This window comes from Trachypithecus francoisi, unplaced genomic scaffold (assembly GCF_009764315.1).
Source record: "Trachypithecus francoisi isolate TF-2019V2 unplaced genomic scaffold, Tfra_2.0 Lachesis_group8, whole genome shotgun sequence".
In the NCBI taxonomy this organism is placed as follows: Eukaryota; Metazoa; Chordata; class Mammalia; order Primates; family Cercopithecidae; genus Trachypithecus; species Trachypithecus francoisi.
In genome coordinates, this window is record NW_022681473.1 from 122,055,909 (window position 1) to 122,072,700 (window position 16,792).

Sequence of the window (16,792 nt, forward strand, 5' to 3'; positions counted from 1 at the left end):
CTGAGATCCACTTTTTTGGTTCACATATATGAATGAGAACATACATATCTTTGTTTTTCTGTGTTTGGCTTATTTCACTTAATACAATGTCTTCTCGATTCATCCATGTTGCAGCAGATGACAAGATCTCACTTTTTATAGATGAAAAGTGCTCATTTTATGTATGCACCTCATCTTCTTTATCCGTTCATCCACTGACGGACATTTAGGCTGTTTCCAAAGTTTGCTATTGTGAACAGTGCTGCAATCAACATGGGAGTGCAGGTATGTCTTTGACATCCTGATTTCCTTTCTTTTGACTATACAGTCAGCAGCGAGGCTGCTGGCTCATATGGTAGCTCTACTTTTAGTTTTTTAGGAACCTCTATACTGTTCTCCGTAGTGGCTGTTCTAGTTTCCATCCCTACCAACAGTGTACAAGCCGTTCCCTTTCTCCATTTTAACACTTTTACTGGAATACAATCTTCACATACTATAAGCAAGTCCATAAGCAATGTACTGTGAAGCCTTATCAATGCTGGGTAAGTTGAATTTCCTTTTCAGAAACAGAATACTATGGGAAAGCTGCGACTTGTAGATGCTGTGGCATGACAGAAGAGAACAAGGAGTACACTACTTTGTGCTCATTGGTCTTTTCTACAAGAGATCTGCCTGCATTCCTCAGGACAGTGAGCAGCACCTATTCCTAGAAATGGCCATGGGCCAGTCTGCTCTCGAGAGGGCGTGCTGGGGGAAGATGCGAACACGCTGACACACCCTGGCAGACCTAGGATCTATAGTCACCAGCCACTGCTGCTGCCAGCTCACTTCCTGCACCACATCCTCGTGGAAGGGAGGTCTGGAGCACAGTAAATCCATCACAGACAGAAAGGCACAAGGGAGCAGCCAACAAGCAGCACTCTTGAGGCCTTTGGGCTGACTAACCTCTGATGACGGAGATTTTGAGAGGTGCTAGACAACAGACTGGTAGCAGACAGCAGACTGGACTGCCTGGTCACAGCGCAGTGGGCCCCACACCTACCTGTGCCACAGGTGCCACCTCGGCACCTCCAGCCGTTCCTCCAACCCGTCCAGCAGTCACATCTGCATGTTTTGCCAGCTCCTGCTCCTGGGCCAGCTGTTCCTGGTACTTCTTCATGTCATACTCAAGCTCTGATGCCAGCTGTTTGTCAACTGCAAAGAAGTCCTTGACCTCATCTCGGTAATCCTGCATCACCTCCTAAAACAGACCCAGGAGCATCCTTTCATGTTTTCTTGAATAAAAAAGTAAGCCCTAAACCCCCACGACACACCTTTGCCTATGTTACAAACCTGCACATCCTGCACATGTACCCCTGAACGTACAAGTTAAAAAAGAAAAAAGTCCCCCAACATGACTTGATAAATAATAATAGGAACAATAAGACTGACATTACTGAAGGCAGACGATTTCCATTCCAGTGACTAACAGTACAATGGTAAATTTGGAGCAGACACCACTGGCCACATGAGCAGGTAAATGTGTGAGTAACTAACAGCTCACTTTCTTAGGAAGCATCCTGGCTGTCTGGCAGTTAGCGGGCGATCTCCCAGGTTCCCAGCGGGAGAAAGACATGCTCAGACACAGGCTCCGGAGCAAGCCCCGGGATGCCACGGATCTCAAAGCCGCTCCTCTGTCCACATCAGCCTCCCCAGTGGCTCTCAGGGGATCACAGCTAAGGTTCAAATCCCATCTCTGTGTCTTCTGAAGATTTTACAGAAAACCTTTTCTCATACCTAGGGAAGAACATCCTTAGGTCTTAAAGAGGGCTGCCGGGGCGAGACCACTTTGCTAAGAGGAAGAACCATTCCACCTCACAGTAACAGGGAGAAAAAGACCCTGCAGTTCCAACTAGGAGGGAAGCCTCAACAGAGAGAAGGAATCCATGCACTCTTCCAGCTGCCACTAGGAGTGGGTTCCACAGGCCAATGAAGAGACTCCTGGAGGCTGCTGACGACAAGCAGCGTGTGGCCGTCCTCTGGGTGTGAGCTCACAAGCAGGAGGAAGACTTATTTTTCTTTTCTTTTTTTTTTTTTTTTGAGACGGAGTCTCGCTCTGTTGCCCAGGCTGGAGTGCAGTGGCCGGATCTCAGCTCACTGCAAGCTCCACCTCCCGGGTTCCCGCCATTCTCCTGCCTCAGCCTCCCGAGTAGCTGGGACTACAGGCGCCCGCCACCTCGCCCGGCTAGTTTTTTGTATTTTTTTTTAGTAGAGATGGGGTTTCACCGTGTTCCCCAGGATGGTCTCGATCTCCTGACCTCGTGATCCGCCCGTCTCGGCCTCCCAAAGTGCTGGGATTACAGGCTTGAGCCACCGCGCCCGGCTGACTTATTTTTCTTAAGTGTTAAGTAGTCTATGTAGGATCTAAGTGTTTTTTTTTCCTTTCTAGGGTCTAAAGCAGGGCAATAAATACAAGAATATTTGGAAGTTTTTATTTTTAATCATACAATGAGACTATCTTTCCTACCTTAGCTTCCTAGTATAAAAAACTATTTGAAAATGTATATTCAGTGTAACTTTTATTGAGGCCTTTAGTGGAAAAAAAATTGTAGCATTTTTTTGAGGAAGAAAAACACATAATGTGAACAGAGATATAACTGCTGAATTAAATAAAAACTACGTTGCATTTATTTCTTAGTAAAAGATTTTGCCAGAAAGATCTGAGGCCCCACTTAGGTCTGCCCTGCAAGTCAACACATCCTGGGTTTGTTCAGACTGAGCTCCTCATGGTCCCCTTGCTTGACAAAGAATTCAGCCCGGTGACGGCAGCTCCCAAGGCAACTCCTGCAGGGCAGTTATTTCCTGACCTTGTAAATCTGAGTCAGTGCAAAAGGTAAGCGCCCTGAAATCAAACCCGAAGGCCCACTTTCACCTCACCCCCAGCAGCATGAACAAAGATGACTGTGTTCTTGACCCCAGCTGGGAAAGTTTTCCAGATGGACGCGAACTCCATCAAGGGAAGACTTGCTTGGCACAGTGGGGGGCTCTTCACAGCCCTGGCTGTGCATCCAAGGGAAGGAGTGGCTTCGGTGGAACCCACAGCCAACCCCCAGCTCCACAGCAGTTACCAAGGTAATGCTGGGTTTGCAGAATTTGGGGTTCTAATCATTCACTGGTTGCCTCCACCGTCATAACTGGCAGAAGATCCTAAGTAATGAACGGGTAGGAGGACACCCACCACAAAAGCACAGGCTCCACCCTTACCCGGAGATACTGCATGAGTTCCCGCAAAGCTGGGATCTTATTTTTCTCCAGCACAGTCTTCAGGGAGATGATAATTGGGATAATATTTTCTATGAAATTCCTCTTCTGAACCTGGTAACACAAAGACATGTTTTAGATGCATGAACTTCTGAAAGACAAAGGCCTCTCCTTGATCTAGTTCCTTGAGTAGAGCCACCCTAGCACACTATATAAGATTATTTTTGCTTTTCATTATGATCCTGGGGATGCAGAGGACCTCTGCTTTTCTCTGGGAGACTCTGTAAGCATTACCTCAAAACACTCCAAAGGCTTTGTAAGATAGGGTGGGGACAAATACTACTCATATATTCTAAATGGGGAAAAAGAATTTAGAAACATGTTGAGTAGCTTTTGACAGAAGCCCCAAATCTCCACAGAAGACCCTGAGGGACCTTGGCTCTGGCTCCACATTCAGTCCTCAATTCAACACCCTCCCCTTGGAACAGAAGTCAGCTGGCTCTGGCTACCCAGAGGGACACTTTGTATTCCTGCTGGTGAAGGGACAATGGTCTAAAAACGGCTAAGCATGAAGACAGCCAGCTGTCTCTCGCTGTCTGTACACATCTACAAAATACTATGAATTTATATGTATAGTAACCGATTTGACCAAGTCTTCACACTTTACCTTGAATGGTCACTAACCACAAATATTCTGCAGTGAATCTCTTTAAATTAAAAAAAAAAAAGCACTCTAGTAGCCCACATATGCAAGATTTCTCCTCCTGAAGCTGAAAGTACTCTTTTCCTTCTCATTTAAAGTCACTAGTATATGCTTCTTCCTTGTAAACCACTCATTTCTATAAAGTCTTATCAGAGTTCCTGAAACAGGAGGACAACAGGTAGAGAAATAAGCAATTTAATAAACCCAGATGTTATGTTCAGGAACAGTCTTAAGAAGTGGCTTCCACGCATCCACTTGACAGGTATTATCAAGCACCTTCTCTGTTCAGGCAAAGAGCTAACCCTCTGGGGATGCAAAATGAAGCCAAGCACCCCTGCCCTCCAGCCGCTTCTGGATAGTGCCTGTCTCAAGGGAAGAGGTGTGAAGGGGCAGGGTGTTAGGGAATTTAGGTACAGAGATGGGATGCCTAAGGAGTGCATGGCCATCTGATGGATGGTCCTGAGGATGTGTGGAGAAGGGAGGATGGGTGGGTGAGGGCGCTGTAGACATTAGACCCTGAGGCAAGAGCACAGGAGCAGGGTGCAGCTCGCAACTGAGGTGCAGATGGCAATTTTAAGTGGCGAGGTTGGAGGTGAAGACGGAGGGAGGTATGGGAAAGGTGGAAAGCACACCAGAAGTTCTGTTCACCTTGAAAAAGAAGAATCAGGGTTTATTCAGAAGATGATAGGAAGCCACCAGCATAGTTTTTAAACATTTCACTACTGAAGTATAACATATGTAATAAATTTACCTATTTTAAACAGTTCCATGAGCTTTGACAAAAGTCTATATGGAATAACCAGCACCACAGACCACTCACCATCTATCACCCAAAAGCTTCCTGCCACCCCTCACAGTCAACCTGCCTTTAGTCTGTTTCAGATAGAATAAAATGATCAAATTTGTACTTAAGAAAGACTGCTGGGCCAGGCACAGGGGCTCACGCCTGTAATCCCAGCACTTTGGGAGTCCGAGGTGGGCGGATCACGAGGTCAGGAGATCGAGACCATCCTGGCGAACACTGTGAAACCCCGTCTCTACTAAAAATACAAAAAAATTAGCTGGGCGAGGTGGCGGCGCCTGTAGTCCCAGCTACTCGGGAGGCTGAGGCAGGAGAATGGCGCGAACCCGGGAGGCGGAGCTTGCAGTGAGCAGAGATCGCACCACTGCACTCCAGCCTGGGCAACAGAGTGAGACTCTGTCTCAAAAAAAAAAATAAATAAATAAAAATAAAAATAAAAATTAGCCAGGCAGAATGGCAGGGGCCTGCAGTCCCAGCTACTCGGGAGGCTGAGGCAGGTGAATGGCGTGAACCCGGGAAGCGGAGCTTGCAGTGAGCTGAGACTGCGCCACCGCACTCCAGCCTGGGCGTCAGAGGGAGACTCTGTCTCAAAAAAAAAGAAGACTGCTCTCGCAGCAAGTTGGGACGTGGCCTGTGACAGAAAGAAACCAGAAACAGAAAGGGTGGTAAGGAAACCATGGAAATAGGATAAGCTTAAATAAGGTCAGAACTACAGAGATAGATTGGTAAGAGAAAACAGGCAGCATCTTGTGGCGAGATATTATCAGAGTCTATATCCTTGGGGTCAAAGGCCTTCCGGGGCCAGGTGGGAAATACACATTGGCAATCCAGGCTAGGACAAAAACACAGGCCTGCAGAGGCCTGCGGCAGCCAAGCTCTGCCCCAAAGTCATTCAGATCCAAATTCTACACTTCCTGCCAACAAAAGCCTCAGCCTGGCACACCAGACTCCAGTCTGCAGGAGCACCATAAACTGGGGGAGAAAGAGGAGATGCAGAGCAGAAAGAAGAGATGACCGAGTGAGTTTTGACAGAGTAAGTCAGAGACACCTGGAGCACGTCCTGGCAGCAGGGGGACCTGAGCTCAGGCTCATGAGAAATGCTGGAGCAGGAGACAGATTTGAGAACCGTCACCACCTGGCAAGAGTTAAAGCCACTAGTAAGAAAGAAGTCAGCACTAGAGCATGGCACCAGGATTCCAGGGACAACAGGGAAGCCAGTAGATGGTGGGAAGAGTGGGACAGTCACTTGTGAAATGAGCTTAGGGAAGCTGTACACTCATTTGTGACATGAATTTAGGGAGCTGCACACTCACTTGTGAAATGAACTTAGGGGGACTTCACACATGAAATGACCTTAGGGGAGCTGCACACTCACTTGTGACATGAGCTTGAGGGAGCTGCATACTCACTTGTGACACAAGCTTAGGGAGAGCTGCATACTCATGAGATGAGCTTAGGGGAGTGGCATGCTCACTTGTGACCTGAGCTTAGGGGAAGCTGCACACCCACTTGTGAGATGAGCTTAGTGGGAGGGGCATGCTCACTTTCGAGATGAGCTTGGGGAGGGGCACACTCACTTGTGTGATGAGCTTAGGGGGAGGGGCGCACTCGTGAGGTAAAGTTGGGGGAGCTGCACACTAATGAGATGAGTTTAGGGGGAGGGGTGCACTCACTTGTGAGATGAGCTGAGGTGGAGCTGCACACTCACTTGTGAGATAAGCTTGGGGAGCAGCACATTCACTTATGAGATGAGCTGAGGGGGAGCTGCACTCACTTGTGACATGAGCTTAGGGAAGTGGCACACTCACTTGTGACATGAGCTTAAGGGGAGCAGCACACTCGGGACATTAGCTTAGGGGGAGTTGCACACTCACTTGTGACATGAGCTTAGGTGGAGGGGCACACTCACTTGTCAGATGAGCTTGGAGGGAAGGGCGCACTCACTTGTGAGATAAGCTTCGGGGAAGGAGCACACTTGTGAGATGAGCTTAGGAGAACTGCACACTCACTTGTGAGATGAGCTTCTTCTGAGCTTCCTGCATGACTACATTTGCCAAGGCCATGTCATCTTCTTCCATAAGGAGGTCCTTGTCTGGTTTAGATCTCATTGCCAAAAGCTTGATCTCCTTTGAGCTGAGGACCTCGAATGTGTCTGAGAGTAACTCACTGGCATCCAGGTCCAGGGGTAGGATGCCATCAGCAAAGCACGCTGAGAGAGAGAGATAGAGAGAGAGAGAAATGTGCGCTTCTGTGAAATGCTGTGGCCCAGAGAGGAGGTGTAATTCACACAACTGGGGCTGTCTGAGGCTGTCAGGGGGTCTTGCAAGGGTGTTCTGTCTGGGGCACAGCTGATGCCAGAGAAGGACAAGATGACAGGGGTCTTCCTGCAGTGCCAGGGTCTCCCTTACTAGAGGCCTGCTGGGCCATCATCAACAGAGCATTTCATTTGCTAACACACACATTTTCTCCCACACACACTGGGCTTACCCAAAATACTAAGGCAGATTTTGGAAGTGATGTTGAATCGCTGTTCATCTGTGAAGTGTTCTAGAAGAAATTTGTAGATTTTCATTCGTCTCTCTTTGTTTGACTTTCCCTTCAATGAAAACAGCCGCTTCTCTCTGTGGCAGAATAGGACAATTTTACTGCATCACGTGGGCACAGGTGTAAGGGATTTAACACTGCATTTTAACTGCATCCTAAAAGCTGGATACCAAAGACTCAAGTGCACTACAGAGATCCCAGTGCTCATCGCAGGCACTGCCCTTAGGAAGCAATTCTCACGACTGCATTTTCTTACGCCATCCTGCCAGGCCACAGTAAAGACCTGGAGCAGGGTCTGTGTCTAACCACTATATGCAAAGAGCCAAACCTTCCCCAGATTCCCCCAGCTCTTACCCAGATACAAGGAGACAGCCTTAGCTGCTTCACTGACCTCTCTGACTGGGGGAACTTGTTATACTTCTCATGCTTCTCATAGTTATTAAAGTGAAAAATACACTCAATGAAGTGTTGGAAGAACATGACAGGGTTCCTCTTCAGTAACAGGTGAGCCAGGCAAAACTCCCCGAAGCTGCGAAGGTGAGAGAAACAAAGAGGGAGACCCATTTGCTACACACCAATAGTCTCTGAATACACCAAGAACTCTGCTGAGCAGAAGAGAGCTGTACGTAAGCGCAGGGATTCAAAATCTATCCCAATAAATAGTTCCCTCGGATCCAAAGAAGACAGAAACTCCGCTCTTTGGTCTGTCCTTGCTCCACAGCTTGCTTTTTAACCCAAGTGTATTTTTTCCCACCAGGTTTCCTTTCAAAACCAGCAGAAGGTGTTGTTATCTAGCTGCAGTGCAAGCGGGGAAAACAATCAACCAACGTAACCCCAAAGCCGCTTCTGCAATTAGAGGTCAGTGGTCTTACAGGACTGATGCAATGACAACGGCCATTCACCTCCCAACTTCAAGTTTGTTGCCCACAATTATGAACAAAAAACAATTTTACTAACTGGAACTTTTTTCAAGAATAAGGATTAATGACAAGAGCTTCATAGTTTGGATCAGGAGGACAAGCTCCCTCTGCAAAGCAACTGACTCAATGTGCTTTGAAATCACCAGCAAGCCCTAGGCACTCTCCTTCCACCCACGCCCTCAACACATCGGTGCAATGCTGCACATGGGACACAGATGCCACCAGGACCCCACCAAAATGAAGATTTCCAGTGACAGATGTAAACAGGCAAACTGTTTGACTACAGGCCCCCGGAGAGTTTCTGTTCATCACGAAAGTAGGTGACAGAAGGCCAAAGCACTGATTTTTGCTCAGGGGTTAAACTAACATGGTGCAGGGCTCACCGTGATCCATTCACACTGTCAACGCCAGTGTTTTAATTTAATCTCAGAGCTCAAATGCAATTTCCGCCCACACAGGAGCACCAGTCAGCTCTCCTTGGGAGAGGAGCAGCACCAAAGACTGTCCGAACAGCAGACACTAGCTTTGGAGGGCACTGGGACTGTGCAGGAGACTGACCTCTCCTTTCCCCAGTGGTGCTCCTTATGCCAAAATTCAAATCAGTTTGTGTTCACAGCACACGTATCAATTAAAAATCAGAGAAGGTAGATGAGAAATCATGATGGAAGTAAGCCTAGATAAAAATTCCACTGTAGATAATTACACCTTGACTATTCACCTAGGAAATAAGGGAGCAGCTTGACCTAGAAATATGAAAACAAAATAAATAAAACTGTATTTAATAATGAGAATTCCATGAGGCAAAATTCAATTAAGGACAACTAGAAGCACCTGTCTGATCTAAGCGTCGTCAGTTATGTTTTGTACAAATCATGTTGTTTAATGACCCGTGTTTGAGAGGCAAGGGTCATGGTGTCAGATGAGGTTCTTTCTAAACACGGGCTACTGTGGTAACAGGAATCTGGGACAGGAATGAAAAACCACCAACAAACAAGAATTTATCTTCTGGGGTATTTCATTCTAGTTAATCCACTCTGGCATGGCAGTTTCTACATTATGCAAACTTCCTCCTCAGAAATGAAGTCACATATACGAAAATGTAAAGCCAGATAGAATCAGCAAATCTTCCACAAGAAGAGGGTGCACTCTGAGTTTTGACTTGATGTCAACGCCAGTCGACTCAGTTTAGGTCAAAAATACACGTGGGTGGAGGTGACCAACAGGCAAGATACTGTGGAGTTTAAGCCCTGGTGAAAAACTTGCTGAACCATCTATACAAATAAATTCCATAGCAACATAAAACCATGCCAGGATTCACACGCTCAGGGCTGATAATGTAGTCACAGAGCTTTCCAGCAAGAGAAACTGAAAGCCACAGCCAATGTGTGATACCCACAACTCATCTTGGCTGCTGTATTCACTGGGACTTTATTAAAATGGCAAGTTTCAGCCTTGATTAGATTAAGATGCACAGATCCTGCAAGCTTCCTAACTGGAGAAGAGGGACTGTTTTGTTTCCTGTTTGTCTGCTGAAAAGTTAGGAGAAATTAACATTACAAGTAATGCTTCCTAGAACATTCCTTTAGAGTGACAAGAGAGAGCACTCTCCAGATATGTGGATTAGGAAACCTCCAAGACTCTCAACAAATCTTAGTAAACTGGGAGCTCGGTCAGCATCCTCTCCCCAGCCCTCAGGACAACCACTAAGAACACACATACCCACACCAACAACTCAGGGATGCGGTCTAGGGATTTCACACAGCACGGGCTGCATGAATTATATGGAATACAAAGGGAAGACCAGCTAAATCTGATTACCTTATTACAGCCTTGTAAAAAGAAGTTATTACTCTTCTTACTAAGAATCAAAATCCAGGATATTCAAACAGCCCAAAAGGCCACAAGGTAAGAGCCGTGTGTCCACTTCTGTTTTCAGCTTTAGTAGGAAACATAAAAATCTGACTTCAGATTTCTTCATGAGCTGAATGCCATTCTGAAGCAGGGTGTCTGCTCAATAAAGGCAGACTCATGAGTTCATGCTGAACTCATGTTCCTGACCTGGCCTACAACACATGTCTATCTCAGGTTAGGACCGGGGCTCAGACCCATTTGTACCAGAATTCTACTTGAGGCTTGAAGCAGTATTTCCTACACCCTAGTTCTCCCTGGCCACCACCCCAAATCCAAGCACCTACGATGGTCTGTCTAGACCCTGGTCATCCCTGTGTTGCTGCTTCCTTCCTCCATGTACTCTACACTCCAGGTTCCACAGTGAATCAGGCCCTACCCTCCATAGCCGACTCTCAGGGCACTCCCTATGCTTCCTCTTTATAAACGTGGGCCGGCTGTCCTCCAAGCACACCAGTTCTCTCTCAGCCCTCCCAAAGGGAGGCTGCTTCATCCCTCAGTCAGAGGATGAGGAGCACAATTCCCAGACGCCCAGTGCCTTCCTGCCTTCACCCACCCAATGTTCACCCACCCAATGTTCACCGCATGTCTGCTTGGTTTCAGTTCCTTTTTAGGTGCTAGTGATGGGGAATAACAACCAAATTCATGCCCCTCAGGAAGCCTATACATAGTGTGTGGACCAAATAGTGCGTTGCCAAAAGTGCTCTGACACTGGAAGATAGTTAGAAGTGGGTCCAGTGAAGTGCGGGGAGTGTGGGCTGGCTGCTGGTTAAGACGCACACAGGCTGCTGTGGCACCTGCAGACGGCCTCCATCTCCACCTCCCTGTAGTGCTCCCGCCATCTGCCATTTGTGCTCTCTGCTACCTGGTTCCCAGTCTTCCTCTCCATTCCAAATCCCCGTAGAACTCCCCATGCAGATGAGCTACTGAATGCCCCAACTTTCTGCTTTCCTGACTTCACTGCTTCCAGTGAGCATCCCATCTGGACCCTGAGTCACCAGTGCAGCCACGCCCTGGACCCTGTTGCCACACTGGAGATCAAAGAGTCCACTCATGACTGCCCTGCTGATCCTTCCAGTGATCTGGCTCCTGACTCCCTGACCCCATTCCGATTGTTCCATGGCTTCACTAAGCCCTCCAGACAGTCGAGTGCTTGCTTCCTTTTCTCCCAAACCAGGCCATCCTTGTTGTTGCCCCCTTTTCTATCTCAATGGCCCATTATTTAAGTCGCTGTCCTGCCTGGAGCTTCTGGCCCTGCCTCTCTGTACTCCTGTGGCAGTGCCCAGTTAAACTGAAATAATCTGCTTATTACTTGACTGTCGCCCTGTGATTACAAGGCCACCAGCTATTGGGCAGACAGGAAAACAGATCATAGAATTTTGTAGCCTCCAAATTTGGGGTTTATATGAGCAATTAAAAATGTCATACAGGCCGGGGTGGTGGCTCATGCCTAATCCCAGCACTTTGGGAGGCTGAGGCGAGAAGATTGTTTGAGCTCAGGAGCAACACAGTGAGAACCTAACTCTACAAAAAATAAAAAATTAGCTAACTATTTGGGAGGATGAGGTGGGAGGGTCACGTGAACTTGGGAGACCGAGGCTGTAGTGAGCCATGATTGCTCCATTACACTCCAGCCTGGGCATAGCCTTTGGCCTAAAAATCAAAAGTCAGGCACAGAAAGATATATATATACCACATATTCTCACTCATATGCAAGAGTTTAAAAAAGGTAGGGTCATACAGACTGGATTAAGAAAACGTGGCACATATACACCATGGAATACTATGCAGCCATAAAAAAGGATGAGTTTGCGTCCTTTGTAGGGACATGGATGCAGCTGGAAACCATCATTCTTAGCAAACTATCACAAGAAGAGAAAACCAAACACCGCATGTTCTCACTCATAGGTGGGAAATGAACAATGAGATCACTTGGACTTGGGAAGGGGAACATCACACACTGGGGCCTATCATGGGGAGGGGGGAGGAGGGAGGGATTGCATTGGGGAGTTATACATGATATAAATGATGAATTGATGGGTGCTGACGAGTTGATGGGTGCAGCACACCAACATGGCATAAGTATATGTATATGTAACAAACCTGCACGTTATGCACATGTACCCTAGAACTTAAAGTATAATTAAAAAAAAAAAAAAAAGGGTAGGGTCATAGAAGCAGAGAGTAGAACTGTGGTTATTAGAAGCTGGGAAGGGTACAGAAAGGCTGGTTAACAAATATAAAATTACAGGAGGAGTATGTTAAAATGCTCAACAGCACTGTAGGGTGAATATAGTTAACAATAATTTACTGTCTATTTTCAAAAAGCTAGGACAGAGGATTTTGAAAGTTTCCAACACAAAGAAATGATAAATGTTTGAGGTGATGATTATGCTAATTACCCCGATTTGATCATTACATGTTCTATACATGTATCAAAATACCACTCTCTATCCCATAAATATGTATAATTATTACACGTCAAATAAAAATAAAAGGAAAAATTTCAGAGAACAGACTAACTTAAATTATAGTTAGCAAATGTAGTCATCAGCTTTTCAAAGCTGAAAATCATGAAAATCTAATTTGAACCATGGTTTCAACAAACCCAGAATGCAGACATAAAAGGGAAAGATTAAGGGGGAAGTATTAAAATGCTAGAAGAGGCCCTGGTAATCTTACTACACTATAAAGTATATCTATGCTTTTCATTTGATTGATGATCTGAACACCCATATGTACAAATCCTGCATATAGTTTACTCATTGATTAATGCTCTTTTTCACATACACGTACAGGAGCTAACAACAGTGGGGAAAAATGAGGAAATGCAGGTTAAGTAGCTGATTTTACCTCCCAGGTGCATCACCTGAAAGCATTCCCAGCCTGTCTGATTACACCTTCTCCTGGGCCATGCACTGTGTCGAAAGCCCTCAGAGTCAGTATAGTGGACACGCTGTAAAGGTGAGAGGGTGTGCGAAGCTATCTAAAAAAAAGGCGACAGCCTTAACTTTTTGCTTCTGGTTCTAGACAGCAGTAAGCAGAATGTTAGTTTGACTGGTTTGTTATGTGAAATGCTCCCCCTCCTTGGAAAATTACACCTAAAGAAAACTGAGCAGAGGCCGGGCGCGGTGGCTCAAGCCTGTAATCCCAGCACTTTGGGAGGCCGAGACGGGCGGATCACGAGGTCAGGAGTTTGAGACCACCCTGGCTAACACGGTGAAACCCCGTCTCTACTAAAAAAATACAAAAAGCTAGCCGGGCGAGGTGGCTGGCGCCTGTAGTCCCAGCTACTCGGGAGGCTGAGGCAGGAGAATGGCGTAAACCCGGGAGGCGGAGCTTGCAGTGAGCTGAGATCTGGCCACTGCACTCCAGCCCGGGCGACAGAGCAAGACTCCGTCTCAAAAAAAAAAAAAAAAAAAAAAAAAAGAAAACTGAGCAGAAACTTCCACGGAACTCAGACTAAATTACTGGTAGCTATATTGAGATCCAGAGGGACCCACTGTTACCAGCCATTTTTAGTGAATGAGCTCTATAAAGACCTCTTCCCCGCTGCGGGGCTTTTGCCATGGCATCCAACATTCCACTTTCCAACTGCAGACTTGCTTTAAAAAGATTTAGTTACAACAAACTCTAAGGTAGCAAATTCTATCAGGCCATTTATCAGCCCCTTGAAAATAAATCTTTAAAAAAATGATGCAATGATAGAAACTAATAATTGCCAAAGTCACTCCCCCACACTATACAAGTCTGAAGAACTGCCCATTTCCAAGGAGTCTTGTCATCTGTACACTTTATTCCACATTGTGCAATTTCATCTTAATTCCTAGTTTCTTCCTTAAAATTTCTGCACTTAAAAGTCTCAGCTCTTTATCAAAATTAACTTTCTTTTTGCCTAGAAATTAACAGTGAATTTCTAGTGACTGCTCCTCTATACAGTGTAATACAACAAGCATATAATATTCTTCATGCTCCTTCAGGAACAGCAAACTGTCAGCAAGTGCAGTCACTGCTGAGATGATCCAATGATGAATCTAACCATTTTCTTTTAAACTTGTGTGCAAAATAAAGGTTTGTTACATTGCTTAGTATCTTAAAAACCTGCTAATTTTTCTGGCACCCACCGAAAGCTCACTAAATCCTACTTAACCCTAAACCAATCTGAAAAAAAAAAAAAAGAAGTCCAGCATACATCAGAAATGAGGTAAACTGTTCAGTTGTCTAACGTGAGGAAAAGATTTACCTGGCAATGTCTGGGTGTGAATCTATCAGAGTGCTGACAAATCGAAAGAACAGGGAGCCCTTCCATTTCACAAATTCCTCCTGTACAGAGAAAAGCCGGCACGTTTCAGAGTGTGTCATCATGGGCAAGCCTCATTGTTCCCAGCCACACTCCCCCCACCATGCGGTCTGTTCCTGGCACACTGGCTCAGTGCACAGGCACACACTTCCAAACCGTCGGAATGTAGTGGGGAGAAGTATATGCACAGAACATCACCCTTCTACCTCAGGAGAAAAATGACTCAAAGCACATGGCACTAGAGGGATGGTGCCACCCTCTATATAATATAAATACAGTTCATAATATATGAAAAGATGAGCATACAGAACACACCAGGGCAGACATACAATCTAAGTGAAAGGCCTTCCCTTCAAAAATCAAGTATTATGTTCTCCTCATTATAGGCCAAACACAGACCCTCAAAGTGTATAAAAATATCTAATGCTCTGAAGAGCTCTATAGTTCACTACGTTCTTCTGCACACGGAAACATCCCACTAGACTCGCAGAGCCCAGCGCAAACACCACGATCCCCATTTTACGAAGGAAGAAGTTAGAGCTCAGAAATGTGGACTTGTCCAAGTTAAAAAAGAATAACAGAATTCAAACTAGAACTACCTGTCCACTGAATGTGCTTTTCTCTACATGGTACTTATTTTCAAAATGAAACTTCACACTGCTTGACAGGATGTCTGAACAAAGTCCCAAAACGAACATTCACAAGTAACACTGTTTATAAGAGGTTGTGCTGAACATCAGAAGAGTAATACTCCAGACCAGAGATGAGACAACTATTTTTGGATTCTACTACAAAGCAAGTACATTTCCTATGTTACTCAAATACTCCCTTAAACCAGAAGCGACGGTGGAGGGGAAAGGACAGGTTGAACCCTCCTACGCACCTGCAAGAGATTAGTAAGCAAGATGAGTGTCTGCTTCCGGATGAATGGGTCAGAATCCTTCAGACACATGGAGATGTTGGGAATATACTTGTCCACCATGATGGTGTAGCGAATGCAAAGATCGCACATCACAATGATGACGTTGTTGCGGACAGCCACGTCCTCACACACCTCGAGCTCTCGCACCAGGGCTGGGATGCTCTTCTTTGCCAAATCCTCATGCTGTAAGCACAGCTTACCTGGCACAGAAGACAGGAAGATGTCTCAACTGTATTCTAAATCCTAATTCCATTCCTGAATTTTCTCCAGATACATCTTGCTAATGGCTTCTATTTAATCAAAGTTAAAACATCATGCCCACAATCACAAACAACAAAAAACTAAAGGCAGACAGACCCATCTTGAATATTCGAATAAAAATACCTTAAGGAGAAATAAACTCCCCCAGGAGTTATATACTACGGGATGTTCCTTTACACTCATAAAATCATCTTCCTTTTAAAGTCAGCATTTGAATTTCGCAGTTATCCACTTACCTGGAGAATGATCAGCAAAGCCTGAGATATGAAACATTTTACTCCTGATCATACATATCCTCTACAGATGCTAACTACCCCATGCTGAACGTGAAATCTGAGCTAGGTAAATAGGAAAGAATGCATGTCCCCTTTCTTTCTTGTTCACAGTTGAAAAGCCTGCTGAGTTTTGTTTGTAGGTTTCTTTTGTGCCTGGAAAATGTTTTGCAATTCTTACGTATTTGAAAATTAATATTACAAAAAAATGAATCACTTATGTAGCATGAAATATACACTCACACTAAAGGGAAAAAACAATTCCCAGCATAGAGGTCAGTGTTTTCAAGATTAAAAATTGTTTGAGTTCATGGAGAAATATGTAAATAGTCATCTACCCAGTTCTGGAAAGTATTAAATAAACCATTTCCTTTTATGGAAAATTTATTTCTTCATTTCCAGAACTCAGTGCAGCGTCTGGCACAGTTCTTGATGAATAGACTTTGTGGTGCTGCATTATGAGTATAAAAAAATTGCAGGAGTATTAAAGTCAAGTGAAGGTATTGAAAAAAATTACAGAAACAGGGATAATTGTAATAAATTAACATAGCCATACTAAAAAGCAAAAGCTCCCTCTAGACCCTCTAGAGAGTACCTGAGTCTTACCGTCTCGGGGTGTTGTCAGCCTGAGGGCTCTCATGACCAGCACGTGGTTAGGCAGAGCTGAGCACTCAGATCAGAGTCACCTCTAGGAACCATATGGCCGAGAGCAGACACAGACAGGCTCGGCAGCCCCTGACACCCTCCCATGGCTGGGCTTACTTAAGACAACAGCTACACAGAGAACTTGATGTCAAGCCCTATTCTCCCATGTTTTTCTTACCTAAGGTAATGATGGCATGTGCTCTAATCACAGAGGGCATGACGGAACCTCTGACCTGGGAGGGTGGCTGAGAGGCTGGGGCAGCACTGCTGCCTTGAGATGATGGCACTGCAAGGAA

General features: G+C 45.5%; 1 protein-coding gene across 1 annotated transcript in view; it reads right to left on the reverse strand.

The window, feature by feature from the left end:
- The window catches only part of NCAPD3 (non-SMC condensin II complex subunit D3), a 70,906-nt gene that overhangs the window by 6,651 nt on the left and 47,463 nt on the right, over nt 1–16,792 (reverse strand). Inside the window, 8 exon segments of the mRNA XM_033208130.1 lie at nt 1,022–1,219; nt 3,223–3,333; nt 6,734–6,933; nt 7,212–7,345; nt 7,660–7,797; nt 14,340–14,419; nt 15,280–15,518; nt 16,675–16,782. Of these exon segments, the coding sequence (XP_033064021.1) occupies nt 1,022–1,219; nt 3,223–3,333; nt 6,734–6,933; nt 7,212–7,345; nt 7,660–7,797; nt 14,340–14,419; nt 15,280–15,518; nt 16,675–16,782 (1,208 nt within the window).